The 14,326-nt window shown below is 30.0% G+C and overlaps 1 protein-coding gene across 5 annotated transcripts in view; it reads left to right on the forward strand.

The window, feature by feature from the left end:
• LOC118181152 (uncharacterized) overlaps nt 1-14,326 on the forward strand; it is a 96,889-nt gene that overhangs the window by 17,049 nt on the left and 65,514 nt on the right. For 4 of the 5 annotated variants that reach the window (XM_085811654.1, XM_085811651.1, XM_085811655.1 and 1 more), the window contains exons 4-5: nt 8,161-8,290; nt 13,820-13,846. In XM_085811654.1, coding sequence (XP_085667780.1) covers nt 8,161-8,290; nt 13,820-13,846 — 157 coding nt within the window. The remainder of the gene's footprint in view (nt 1-8,160; nt 8,291-13,819; nt 13,847-14,326) is intronic. The other variant, XM_085811652.1, reaches the window with a different exon arrangement.

Here is a 14,326-nt window from a genome sequence, read left to right on the forward strand (position 1 = left end):
ATAAAACACATTAAAAATAATCTAAATTTATAGAATTGCATGTGTATTCTTTGATTGGGATTTGGGAATGGGAAGATGATTGTTTAGCAATGGTAAAAGTTGTGCATGGGGTAAAAAAGGTTGAAGAACAATTGCTATATTTTCTGCTATGAAGTGTACTATGTACAGAGATACTCACATTTGATTTGATTCATAGAATGTAGTTATGCATGAATCGTAATGTTTTACAGCAAGTATTGTAAGTATCCACCACTTTCTTAAAGACAGGTCTGAACCTTTTATACCATACTTTTGACACCCTTCATAGGACATCAGAGTTAATGGAATTTATCTCTGCAATATAATTCACTCCAGGACACCTATTATATGATCACTGGATCCGTCTACAACTTGAGCGAACAATATTAACTCAAAAAGACTGGTAGGGACAACCATCACAACTTATCATAGAAAGCCATTCTTGGTTCTCAGTTGGTGGGCGAGTGGATCTATTTGACTTTATTGAATGGGGACAAGGCTTCAAGGAGCTTTAGACCAATCGCAGTACAAATGAGTGACGAAATTTATAGCGCGTGCTGGCTGAAGTTCTAGGAATATTTTCCCATTATTTCACTAACTCACATGCTGCATTTGTAGTACAAAAAAAAAAAAAAAAAAAAAAAGAAAAAAAAATGCCACAAAACAGTATTATGACTAACACGCAGCAGAATATGCTGTGAGGTGAAGGAAAATCCCGTTTTTAAAAGGGGAAGTTAATGCAGGTATTTAGGGCTAAGAAAATAAAAGAGATGTGGTATACCATGAAAGCAACGGTAAATAGATAAGAGTAAATGAATTAAGCTTACTTCAAATCTTTTTAGAAATAAACAATTTTAATCATTAAAATTTATAATATGATTAATTTGCATTACAATCTAATAGCAAACTAAGTTTTATTTATATATTTATTTATTTTCATGCTTACATTAAAAATGTGTTTTCACGCAATTTATTTTACAGTTAAAATGAAAAAATATTTCTTTAAGAAATTAGAAAGAAAATATTTCTTTCTTAATGTTTCTTCCTTTTTACTTCCTTGTACGAAGTAAAAAGGAAGTATTATAATTGCGAAAAGTTTCAGGCAGCATATTTAAACGAAAATATCCATTTTGACCGCTATCGAATGCAATTTAAGAATGTTTTTGCGTGATATTTGTATGTAAGGACAGAATGAAAGACTTTTTTCCTCCAAAAAAATTATAAAACTGCTTTAAAATAATTTCTGAAGAGAATTTTTCGTGGCGTCTGTACGAACATATGTACGTACGTATCTCGCATAACTCAAAAACGAGTAGCCTCAGAACGTTGAAATTTTGTATATAGGACTGCTATAACATGTAGATGTGCACCTCGTATTTTATTTGCAATCGGCTGCACCAAACATATATAAATATGTTTATATATATATTTATCTATATCCAGTCTGTTACCCGGCTCAGTGATCTCAGTTTCTTTACTCTTATATGTTTGGAAATTTTACATTTTTTGCTTTAAAAATGATTGAATTATGTTTTTTTTTATCTTCCAGTTAAGGTTTCTATGCCTTTAGTAAATCTGTATGCAATATTTTTAGAATTATCGACAATTTTAAAGCTGTTTAAGTGCCGCTAAGCCTAATAATTCTTTTAATGGCGGCCATTGCTTGTTTACATTTGAAACAACAGACTAGTGGATTAGTTGCCAATCTAGAGAAACGTAGCTTTACAACAACAACGATAACGCCTTCATTTATTATTTCGAATTAAATCATGCTTAATCCTTTCTGGAATTTTTTCGAGGAAATAAGTGTTTAAGATTTACTTCGTAATTTTAATTACATATATTTTGAGTTTTTATGTATTTTTGTTTTGTCGCTAAGTGAGAACTGAATTAATTGAATGAGAAATACTCAATCCTCTGTGAGAAGCTGTTTCTTTTTTGTTTTGTTTGCTTAATTTCTTTTATATATTGTTCTAGCTTTATTATAGTATTTGAATAGAACATGTGGCAACAATTAGATATTCTTTAAATGATATAAATTTTGTGCATTCTGAATTATAATATGAACGAAATATAATACTGTTAAGTAAACCTAGCGCCAGAGTGTCGCTATGGTAAACAAAGTGAATTTTAAAGAATGCATTTATTCTATTGTGGTTTATGCGCTGTCGATGAAGTAGATTTAATTCAATTCAATAAGTGTAAATGAAATGAAAAAAAAAAAAAAAAGAGTATAATTTAATATTCCGTACAAGGAAGTCGTGGTGTACACATCAGATTTTTTTTATTTTCTGTTCCTAAGAAAATTATTTCTTTCAGGAAAAGAAATAAAATTCATTCTTTATTATGGCATGGCTGATTGCTGCTGCATTCAGCTATCACACATGCATCAAAATGTTTTATTTTAAATAATTTATTCTATAATTAACAAGAAAGAAAATAATTTTTCAATATAAAATATATAACCAAAATTATACTAATCTATTCTATATACGTGATTAATTCTTATTGCAATTTTTGTCACACATATATTAGTAATACTTTTTTTTTAATATTACATTGCTGATATTTTAATTTCTTATATATATAAGAACTGCTTATTTTAGATATTCTTCCTTCTCAAAAGATTTTATTCTGTGAAAATAATTAAAAGATAGTAATATTATTTTCACAATGGAAGTACTAAAGTAAAAATAATCAGTGTAGTTCTCCTGCAGTTGAAGAAGTCCTTGTCAAACCAGCATTTTGACATATTAAATAGAAAACTAATAATAATGAATATCTCTTTTACAATATAAAAATGAGAACTCTGCTAAGAACAGGTTTTTTTTTTTTTTTTTTTTTTAAATTTATTTATTTACTTTTTTTAAAGCTTTCAAAGAAACAATGATTTTTTAATACTAATAGATTACAAAAGTACTATTTCATGAACAAACCCTTTGTCTTATAGTAGTGTTACTTTATAGCATAGTACAAGAATAATGCAATATAATTCTACTAATAAGCCCACCAGCGGCCGAGTGGTAGAGTTGCTGAACGAGGTTCGAATCCCACAAACGGGCTGGTCGCATCAGCGTTTTCGTGACTTTCCCCATGTGTAACATGTGTACAAGCCAGCTTCCCTTAGAAACCACTTAGAAAACAATTTTAAATCATAATAAAAATACACACAGACAGAAAAAAAAAAAAAGTTTAAAAGCCTCCAGATTTTATATTACGGCTAAAGGACAATTTTTTTAATCTTTTGTGTGTTACCTTTATTTATTAAATATCATGTTCTTTGCACTTAAACCATAAAATTCATTTCAACAGCAATATCACATAATTTAAAAAGAGCATATCTATGGAATTTCTGATATGCTGTCTCGTGCGCTAGACATGAAAATATTTTTTCCCTCTTCCTCCCCCCCCGGTACAGTGTTGCCATTGCTCGTTTTGAAATCATTGAGTTTCTTAATCAAACACTCATAAATGCTTTATAAAATATGAAATAAATAATAAAACAAATTCCCAGTTCCAAATTTGGGCCTCCAGATGCCTATATTAGGGTAGAGGATTACGTTATTCAGAATTTGATGGCTCTGAGCACTGTTGTTTTATTACAGTGCGAGAAACATTCATACATTTATGCAGATTCTTCATTATTTAATTTCTTTAAATATAATACTGTGCAATAATATTTAGTGGCAACAATTTGAAAAGTGAAACGTCGCAAAATGGCAAAACGAAATTAATAGCCCTTCTGAGCTAAGTCCCTTTGGGCTAAAAATTATTTTTAAAAGTATCACACTAGTAGTACGACTACTGAAAAGATATTATAAAACTATTTTATAGTTTTATTATTATTGTTATTATTTATTTTTATTTTACAGTAGTGTGAATTTCGCATAATAATGAATGATATTCCTTATTGTGTTCACAATATTGTTCGTAAGGTATTCAACTGTTATATTTTAAAATAAACATAATTCTTGCCATACATAGATTGAGTAGACGTGCCTTGGATATCTATATTATTTTTATTAACTGAAGAAGGATTATGTGCTAGATAAATACTTATTATATTCTACATTTTTAAACTATATAATTACAATATATAACTATAATTTATGGAGAAGTATAAATAACCTTTCTTTCAGTAGAAATGGCATTCTTGTTTTCTGAATGTGGCTCCAAATATTCTCTCAGCTCATCGCAAATTAAAATAACTATAAATTTTGGCAATCTGAAATATAAATTGAAAACATTTTCTGGCAGAGCAAAAGCATCAACATATTTTTTGTAAATTCACCGCCGATTCAGAGATCTACGATCGTATTCTTCTTTTAAATACAAAAAACTTTGGGGCTAAAACACATACAAAGCCATTGTCTACTTAGAACGTCAACTGGACAAGCCTGATTGATGATGGGGCAACACTTTTCTCCGCGCTTCCGATTAGTTCCGTACTCAGAGAATATGGGTTGTTGGGCAGACCTGTTTTTCACTAGCAGTGACATCTGGTGGCTCACAAACTGCTGCCAACTCTCGGAGCATAGAATAGGCATCCAGGTCTTACAGAGTGTATCGGTTTGCTCAGTGTACCTGTCCTTTCAAAAAAACCCAGGGAAAAAAGTCTGGTGATGATAAGTTAGGGAAACCAGCAGACCACAGACCTTTGAGATCAGGTAATCACCAAACATTTATTTTAAAAATTCTGTCTTTTCTCTCTCTCTCTCTCTCTTTTTTTTTTTTTTTTTTTTTATGTGTATGCCATGTTTCCCCTTCTTATTGCAGATAACATTAGCATTTATCAGACAAGAAAAAAGCTATAAGTTGCATAATTATATTCTCGTATGGCAGACTGTCAAGGATTTTATATAAAAAATAAAATTGAGCTTACTATTCATCATTAAGAAAACACACTCCAAACCCCCTACTTTCTGTGTGTGCATTGATGGTTCATGCAAGATGTGGATTTTGTGTTAATCAGTATCTGTTGTTCTGAATGTTGATGTAACCACTTAGTAAAAATACACTTCATCACAAAAAAACAACTTCCAATATGCAGAGCTCATTACTTTTTACTTGTTTAACAAACCATTGGCTGTACCTTATTCTTTTAACAATGTCTGGGAGTTTTAGTTCCTGTATGCAATGTATTTGGTATGCATGTAGACCTATATTCTTTGTGTCCTTTTGTGTATCTTTTACAGTATTCCTGTTTTTGGTCATAATTTACTGAAACTTGCTCTTGGAGACAGTACAATTTCCTCTTCCATTTTCCTGTCTGTCAGTGCTGAAGCATGCCTATTCTTATCAGCAACATTCCTGGTCTCTCAAAAGGGACTGTTGAGATGCTTAGCGCTAGTGCATCTGGAAATCGATTAATATGACTTGCTTCTGATGTAAACCTCAACAATAATTACTTACTGTTCTATTGAAAACGACCTGATTATTCACAAAAGACATGCCACACCCCACATTCTGTAATCACGAAGACCCTGTTCTCTGTAAATGATAAAAAAATGATTATTGCATACTGTATGCTGATGCCATGTATCACTAGGTTAGCGAAATACGTAGCCAACACCTAGATGAATATAAGCTAGCTTTCAAAAATTGCTAAAATGGGGTTAATCAGTATCAGAGTTCTCAAGAAAAATTATGTGTGTGATAAAGTGACCTTATGGTACATATATGATTTTTTACAGTACAAAGCTCACTAACTGAAGAATATCAGAGCGTGGATTTTAGCACTCAGACTATAAAGCATTTTCGAATATCACCTTCAGAGAATGTTCAGATTTGTTTTTTTGACATTTACCAACATTGTACCAAAAGTGATACTAACAAGTTTCTATTTGTAAGCTGTTTTCTCTTGAGCACAGACGTAAATACTTTAGTTACACTCCTGTATTTAACAGATGGGTTGAAAGAACTTGGATATATTGTAACAGCATTTGCAGAAAAGTGCAGATGATGATGAAGGGTAGATAACTACATGACAGTTCCTCAGTTCTCGCCTTGGAGTTAATTGCTGTATATTATGCACTTTTATTCTCTTATGGCATATGAGAATATTATTCATAGCCATGCTTGCTTGAGAAGATTTGTAATATGTATGGCTCATTAGTGCATTGAAAGCTTTAGAATAAATTTCTAATGCCTAGAATCTTCTCATAGTTGATATCTTAAGTCCAAATCTGAAATTAAGGAACTGTCGGTGTGACATCCTTTTCTGCTGAGTTCTTGGACATGCAAATTTAAGAAAAAATGAACTGGTAGATACCACAGCAAAATCTGTTGTTCACTTTTCCCATCAGCTCATCCCTTTAGAGATATCAGCAAGGCCATTAAACAAAAACCTTGAATAAATGGGAGGAATTCTGGATTGTTCAGCTTGATAATAATAAGTTAAGAAGTGTGAAACCTTGAATGGAAAATTTGGAAGCTACTAGGAACCAGAAGAAGGAAGTCCTGTTAACATGCCATAGAAGGTCACTCTTAAATCACCCACCCTAAAAGCTGAGTATAAACTTGTTTATTCCATTTGTAATGCTGTTCTATCAGTGCATCACTTTTAATAGTCTTTTAGCAGACTTCATTTAAAGTACTTTAATGGCTGTGATTTGCCACTTGATCGCATAATTAGAAAGAGGTCGATACCAGTTTATTTCAGTAACTAAAGAGACTGGTCTTTGTTACGTTATTTGATTTTGTTTAAAAGTAGTTTCTTGGTATTTTGATACTATGTATCTTAATGTATTTCCTATTTTGTAATTTTACCTGTTTTATACTTAATTTCATTATTTCATTTTCATGTACTTGTTCATCTCAGTATTCATTTCTGTAATTTCATTTGATTTTATAAGTCTGCTTTAGCTTTAATGGAAGTAAAATATATCTGACTTGTATTTGACACATTACAACTTTTCAGGTTATTTGTCACCATCACCATTACAGTGCAAAGTTTTGTTCTTACAGTTTTTAAGCACATCAGCTTTGAATTTTATTCATATGTTAAAAGTTTAAAATATAATATATGTGTGTAATACGGACTTAATTTTTTAAAATTAGTCATTGTTCCCTTTATTCTGTAAAAAATTTCCAAACTGTACGAAGGTGGTTGTGCTTAATATGAAAGTGCCTAAATAAGTACTAAATTATCTTTTATATAAGCGCCTAAATAAGAGTTGATCACAAAAGCTATATACTTAATAGAATAAAAGCAAATTTAGAGTTTTTCATGACTTTAATTAAGAGTAATGTCATCAGAAAATCTCTGAACTATCTTTTTAAGTTTAAAAATTAAATTCTTTATTTATGTAGTTTTTTATGGGAATTCATTATTTCATTTACATAATGTAAAGTAAAATGATTATTTATCTACTGGTATCTTGTTTATGAGGAACAAGTGGTAATTTTTTATGATAAACTTGCAAAACATGTTTAAAAAAAAAGCTGAGGGAGTCAATGCTGCTAGTTGCATCCACTTGAAAATCTCTTTTGGGCATTAGTACTTTCTGTAATGATTGCATCTTAAATGTTATTCAAAATTCTTTTAGATAGCATAAACATTCTGTATAAATTAAAAAAAGTTATTCCATATAAAAGTAAGGAATTGACCTGATCAATCATAAAAAAGTAAGGAATTGACCTGATCAATCATAAAAAGTAAGGAATTGACCTGATCAATCATAACTCCACAAAATCAAAAGCCATAGTATGTTTTTCAAAGCACAGAAAAATTTGATGGGCTGTGTATGAGAATCTTTATATTTCATATAGTTAAACTTATGCTTTTTTAGGAATAAATTCAAAATGAAGAACATACCACACAAATGTAACTTCTAGATAATTGTTGTTTTAAATACTCTGTGGAATGTTAGATCTATTTTACATATATAATAAATTACATATAGGATAGTATTGATTTAAATACAGAGCAAAGCTTCCAGAATAAAATCTTGTACAATAACTTTTTCCATTTATTGCAATATTTTGTTGTCAACATAGTATTTTATTGAATTTATTTGTTGTCTGTCTTTCGTGTTTTGGGATATACTGTTTTTATTAAAAGAATATTGTGAGAAAATTTTTTAATCAACAAACTTTTGATCTAAATATAATTCTATTCAAAATTTTAATGTTATGTATTAGGTCTCATGGTATATCATGTGAAGAGGCTGATAGATTTTATGAGACAATAGCGTCTATATTCCCAACATTTGACTGCAAGCTATATGTACAACTTTGTTATGAGTGCAGTTGGAGTGAATATTTTATTGAGGTAAGAAATATATTTGAATATTTTTCATATTTTTAGAATTTTTTTAAAGGATTATAATGCAAAATTAAACAGAAGAATTAAGAGAAGTAAGAGCTTTTCAGCATAGATATTTTGTAACTGATTTGTATTTCAGTAGCGTTAACATAAAATCCAGTCAACAAAAGTAGTTCCACTACCATTATATGTACATAAACTGTTTTAGTTTAAATATTTAATTGGATTTATTTTTTTTTTAATATTATTTTGAAATTTTCCCACAGGTGTCTGTCTATGTTTGCATCAATAATCAATAGTTTGTGTAATAGAAAATCAGAAATCCACACAGCTGTGAATCAGAGGTTATGTGGATTTCAGGTTTGTAAAAGGAAAATATAATTTAGAATAAAGAAAGAAAAATTTTAAAAATATAAAAGCATTTTTAAGCAGCAAAAAATTTTTTTCACATATTTATACATTAATACAAAATGTTTGAAAATATACGGGAAAAGGATAAAAAATGGAGATAAAAACATATAAAAAGAAAATAAAGATAAGTTACTAAAAAAGATTCATTTTTTTAAAATACTTTCAAATAATTTTTTATAGTTGTTGGTTTTATAACTTTAGGTGGTCCCTCCTCCCTTAATTATACTTAATCCTTCATTTTAATTAGTTTATAGTTTTGTTCTAAAATTTTTTTTCATAAAGCGAAATCATGATTAAGCTAACCTTTAGAATCAGAATCTTCTTTTGTTGGATTTAAAAACAGTTTCAATGATTTCTTCTATAGCTATTTGATCATCTTTTTTAGTCCATCCAAATTTATCATTTATCAGCTAATTCACAGTGCTGTCTTTTTGAAACACTTGTACTTTTTTTTTTTTTTTTTTTTTTTTTTTTTTGTATCTAAGAAGCAACACATTTAGCCTTTGTTGAATTCCCACTAAACTGAGAAAATTCACTAGTATCACACTTTTTTTATATAAAGTGGATAAGTCCTTAAATTATGATATCCATTCAGTGAGGAGGGCTTGGAAATCCTCAATTGGGAAATACATTTTGTAGCTGAAAAATTTGAAGAATGAATGAATATGTAGAATTATCCTTAAAAATTCAGCTTATTGTGATTCAAAAGAATACATTTGAAATCCTGTATTAATTATAAATTAAATTTAAAATATTTTATTGGAGATCAAAAAGTTGGTCGTGGTGTTATTTATTGGGAGACAAAATGTTTGCATCTGGATAAGCCATATAGTTTTTCAATAGCAATGAAAGCTTATAATCTGCAGCTAATTCATTTCTAATACTTTACTTATTTATAAAATGATTAAGATTTGACTTGTTTATAAAATGGTTTATAAACCAATCAGTTGATAAATTTCATTTCTATTCTATTTTTATTCTGTGACAGTCCAGTATGTTCATAAATCACAGGCAAAGACTGATATCTTTCCAAACCTATAAATACGAAGATATTCTTGTACATCTTTGAATTTCTGTACAGAGGGCTCACCTGCATTGCTGCAAAGTAGAATTGTGATTCTCTCTCTCTCTCTCTTTTTTTTTTTTTTTTTTAAATCCTTGATGGTGTATTTCTTTATTGATCTCATTTATCTTTCTCAAGAAACATCTTCCTCCCCCCCATTTATTTATTTTTTTTTTTTAAAGAGGTTTCTTCTGTATTTGATATTTGTTCTAGTTTTGACATTATCCATTAACTCTGCAAATTTGTTCTGCAAATTCATCTGCAACCAACTTTATCAGCTGAAAGTTTTTCATAACATACTTTAAAAGTGTATATCTTGCCATTATTTGAATCTCTATAACCAATCAGAATTTGTTTACAAGTTTCTTCTATCTTTAGATCAGCATATAATTATTTTACCTTTACTGTAAAAGTGATTCTGAACTAAGTGCGTTATAATTTTTCTAATGTTTAAATCATTGATGCAATACAGTATTCGTGTATGCTGATTTTATCTTATGTTGAAATTTGCAGTTTTAAATTCTGGCATTTGTGTTACTTTAAAGCTTAACAACTTGGCAGTGTGACGATTCCTACCACAGTACTACAAGTTCTTGCTACAAATCAAGGAAGTCTTTCTTGTTTCCAATAACACTGTTTTATTACATAGTCATGGAAAGATCTGTTTTAACTCACTCATCTTTAGTGTTTCAGGATAAATCCCTTTTAAGCGGAAGCAGTAGAAAGTAGTTCTGGCACTGTCATTTTTTCTTTACTGTGATATCATTGGCTACATATTTAGATTTGTAAACTGAAAATTTTATGATTTTGCATTCTTTTAAACTTTGAATTTTACTTCATACATCTGAGCAGCAGATTTTTGGTCTTTTGCTTTTTTTTTTTTTTTTTTTTTTTTTATTTTTTTTTTTAATACTTCTAAAATTTAGTCTTAAAACTTTATTTAAAAGGAAGCTTTGCTTTTTTTGCATGTAAGGTGTGTAGTAATAAGAACAGTATACAAGGATATCTGAATAATAGTGATTAAAAATTGTATGCCTTAATATTTTCTTATTTTCCAATTCTATTTTATTGCCTCTAGCTTTTCTAATTTTTAAACGCCTCCTTTTAAGTAATCAGTCTTGCAGATTTCTTTGCTCTAATGAAGAGGGACCTGTACCTGTTTGCCCTTGAAATCAATCGAGATCTTGACTTAAATCTATGCCAAACTCAAGGTTGTTGTGACTAATTTTACTATAAACAGGTGTTTTATAAAATGTAAAAAATAATTTTTTTACGTTCTTTTAGAATCCTGTTTTCTTTTAGCATAGAATTACATTATAATTTTATATAACACACTCTGATATCATTAAAAATAGTTTTCACATACCGTATATGCTCGTGTAATGTCCGCATCCCAACTTACAGTTAAAATTTATGTAAAAAAAAGTGACCCGCACAATGTCCCCATCTCAAAAACTAAAGAATTTATTACTTTAAAAAATATATTTTTTTAACATCGCCTTTTTTCCTTTAGTCAATAAATATCTTTAAAGAAAGAATATGCATTTGTTTTGTCTTTGGTTGGCACCAGGATGGAAAGCAGAGACTTTCCTTGCATTCTGGTGGAGCTGTTATTCAGCCATAACATAAGTGGCACCAGCAATCTACTCAGCAGACAAAGTAATAAATGAAGGCAGTGAAAACAGGTTTTCACCACACTGGCTTTCAGGAAATATTGTTTTGTAATGAAACTACTTTCCCCTCCTTCCTACTTGGAGCATTCGCATATTTTATACTTTCTCTTTTCACTCATAGTATCATTTAGATTTGTGGTAGTAGCGTGCTTGAAATGGGAAAGTACAGCAGCTATACAGCGGCTTTTAAACTGAAAGTCATAGAATTTGAGGAGGAAAATGAAAAAAGAGCAGCAGCAAGAGTATATAATGTAGATGAAAAGTGTATGCACAATTGGAGCAAACAGTGTGATCAACTGGCAGCAACGAACAAAACAAGACGTTGCGTTTCGCGGTTCAAAATGTAAGTTTCCGAACTTAGAAAAAAGTAGTTGCATATGTGCATGATATGTGTGCTCAGGGGTACGCAGTAATATGGGCAGTGTGTCAAATAAAATCGCTTGCCGATGGCAAAAAACTTCTGCCATACGGGCGTTTTAAGCGAAATACAATACCGAAAGAAAAACTGCCACCAGGAATTGTATTACGAGTTCAAGAGAAGGGGTGGATGGATGACGCTTTTGTTCAGGACTTGGCTACAGATTGTGTGGGATAAACGACCTGGAGCTCTGTTGCAGCTACTTTCTCTTATCGTGTTGGACAGCTTCAAAGGGTATCTCACAGACACAGTGAAACAAAAACTTGAAACCTCAAGAACTGATGTTGCTGTGTTTCCATGAGATCTAACTTCCATTCTTCAGTCACTTGATGTTTCTTTAAACAAGCAATTTAAAATGGCATTCAAACAGAGCTACCATAATTGGATGACTTCCGGGGGGGGGGACCACGGCAGCTGGACGTCTGAGAAGAGCATCCATCTCGGAAGTATGTGCGTGGATTATTGCTGCGTGAAAAAGCATATCCAGTGATGGGATTGTGAAAAGTTTTAAAGTAACTGGTATATCAAATGCTTTGGATGGAACAGAAGATTATCTTCTTGAGAAGGATAATATGAATGAGGAAGCAAGAAAGATGATGTGAATGAAGAAAATGAGGAAGATGTGAGTGAAGAAAGGGATGATGATGATAACTAATACGTGGAAAACGGAAAAAAGTACTGGTACTAGGTGTGTATTAAAAATTGTTCGTGATAAGTTTTTGAAAACTGTTTAGAATTTGAATTTTAATATTTAAATTGTAAGCATTGTGTTTGTGCTAGCAATTAGTGTATACTGAAGCAATTGGAAATGATTTGCGAGGACGAAATAAAGGTGAGATAAAAAAATGTTTACTGATTAAATTATTTACACTCCTATACTGAGTATTGTTTCACAATGTTTTTTTTTTTTTTAATTATTATTATTCTTTCTTGCGGTAGCTTGAAATTAGAAAAAATACTGCTCACTGATTCTCCACTATGTTGCTGCCACTACAGTGCCTGCACTGCCATCTTATGTATTTTTATGCTGCTGTTTGCAGCAGAAAGATTTTACATTCGCATACGCAGACATAACAACCAAAATTTTTATACAGTGTGTCAAAACGAATTAAAAAAAATTAATAATGTGTGCAGGATATTAAAAGAAACAACATTTATTTATTTTGTGTAAAAGTAAATATTAAAATTGCAAGTGTTGGTTAATATGTGCCTCTATATTGTGCTCCTGTGTGAACTAATATGCACCACATGTTGATAATGTAAATGGGGTAATTTATATTCTGTATGTGGATGGGAGAAAGCGAGTTTGTGAATTTTAGGAATTAAACAACTTTAAATTTGATACTTTTATCACTTATGCCATTTTCTTCCACTTAGAACTTAACTTGGCTGTTTGAAATGAAATTTACACCCAAAATTACTCATGAGAAAAAGTGCGACATTTGAACGACCCATGTAATGTCCGCACTTGCATTTTACTGATGTAATTTTAGTAAAAAAGGTGTGGACATTACGTGAGTGTATACGGTATATTTAGTACATATTTCTGTTAAAAATGTGAAAGAAATTAAATTAATTTTTTTTTTACTTTATCATGAATTTTATTTATATGATTTGCAATTCACATAGCGTCAGGTCCTAAACTGTGTAAGCATTTACTCTTCTGCTGTATAAATCTGTATCATGTGTTTAGAATTTTAAAGATTTAAAAATTAAGTTGATAATTATGGTATGATTTTTTTACATAATAAACATTTATAATATTATCGTAAAGCCGCTTTAAAGCCTCAGATAAAGAGTTTTAAGGCACTATTCAGTCTGCATTCCATTATGTATACTATATTTTCAATTTTGAAAGATATATTGACATGTTACATATTATTTTCATTTAATTGTTTTGCATATGGTTATTCTAGTCTTGTTTTCGGTTTCATGTGTATTTTAATAAGAATTATTAGGTTTTTTTATAGGTGGGGAATATTGAAAATTACTTCCATGTAAGTTTATGGGAATGGTTTCTTTTCTTTATGCCATTTCAGCTTATGAATTGAAACTTTAACTAAATAAAGTGGGGAATGTCTTGTAATATTATAATGAATTTTGCATATTTTTATTCATTGATTATCAGATAACTAATAAAGCTAATTAAGATTTAGTATGAATTACTTAATATTTACTATGAGCAGTCATTAATAGCTTTGTGGTAGCTTTTGTTTACTTACTTTTATTAACAGCGTTATAGTTTCTTTTGCTTTTTTATTACTGTTTTATTTCATAACTTTTTCATATATTGTGAAATTATTATTTTAAATCTGATGATATTTCAAACATTGACTATTTGTAGAAAGCATTACATATAGTAGTTTTAATTTTTATCACCATGCATTTCCCTTCAATGTTCTTCAAAATGTCATTTTTCCTATTTTACTGTTCAAGTAAATAAAACTGATTATTTTCAATGTTTTTAAGCTGTCTTC

The sequence above is a fragment of the Stegodyphus dumicola genome, chromosome 2, assembly GCF_044657685.1.
Source record: "Stegodyphus dumicola isolate Sdum_Otavi_A_Nest chromosome 2, ASM4465768v1".
NCBI classification, from domain to species: Eukaryota; Metazoa; Arthropoda; class Arachnida; order Araneae; family Eresidae; genus Stegodyphus; species Stegodyphus dumicola.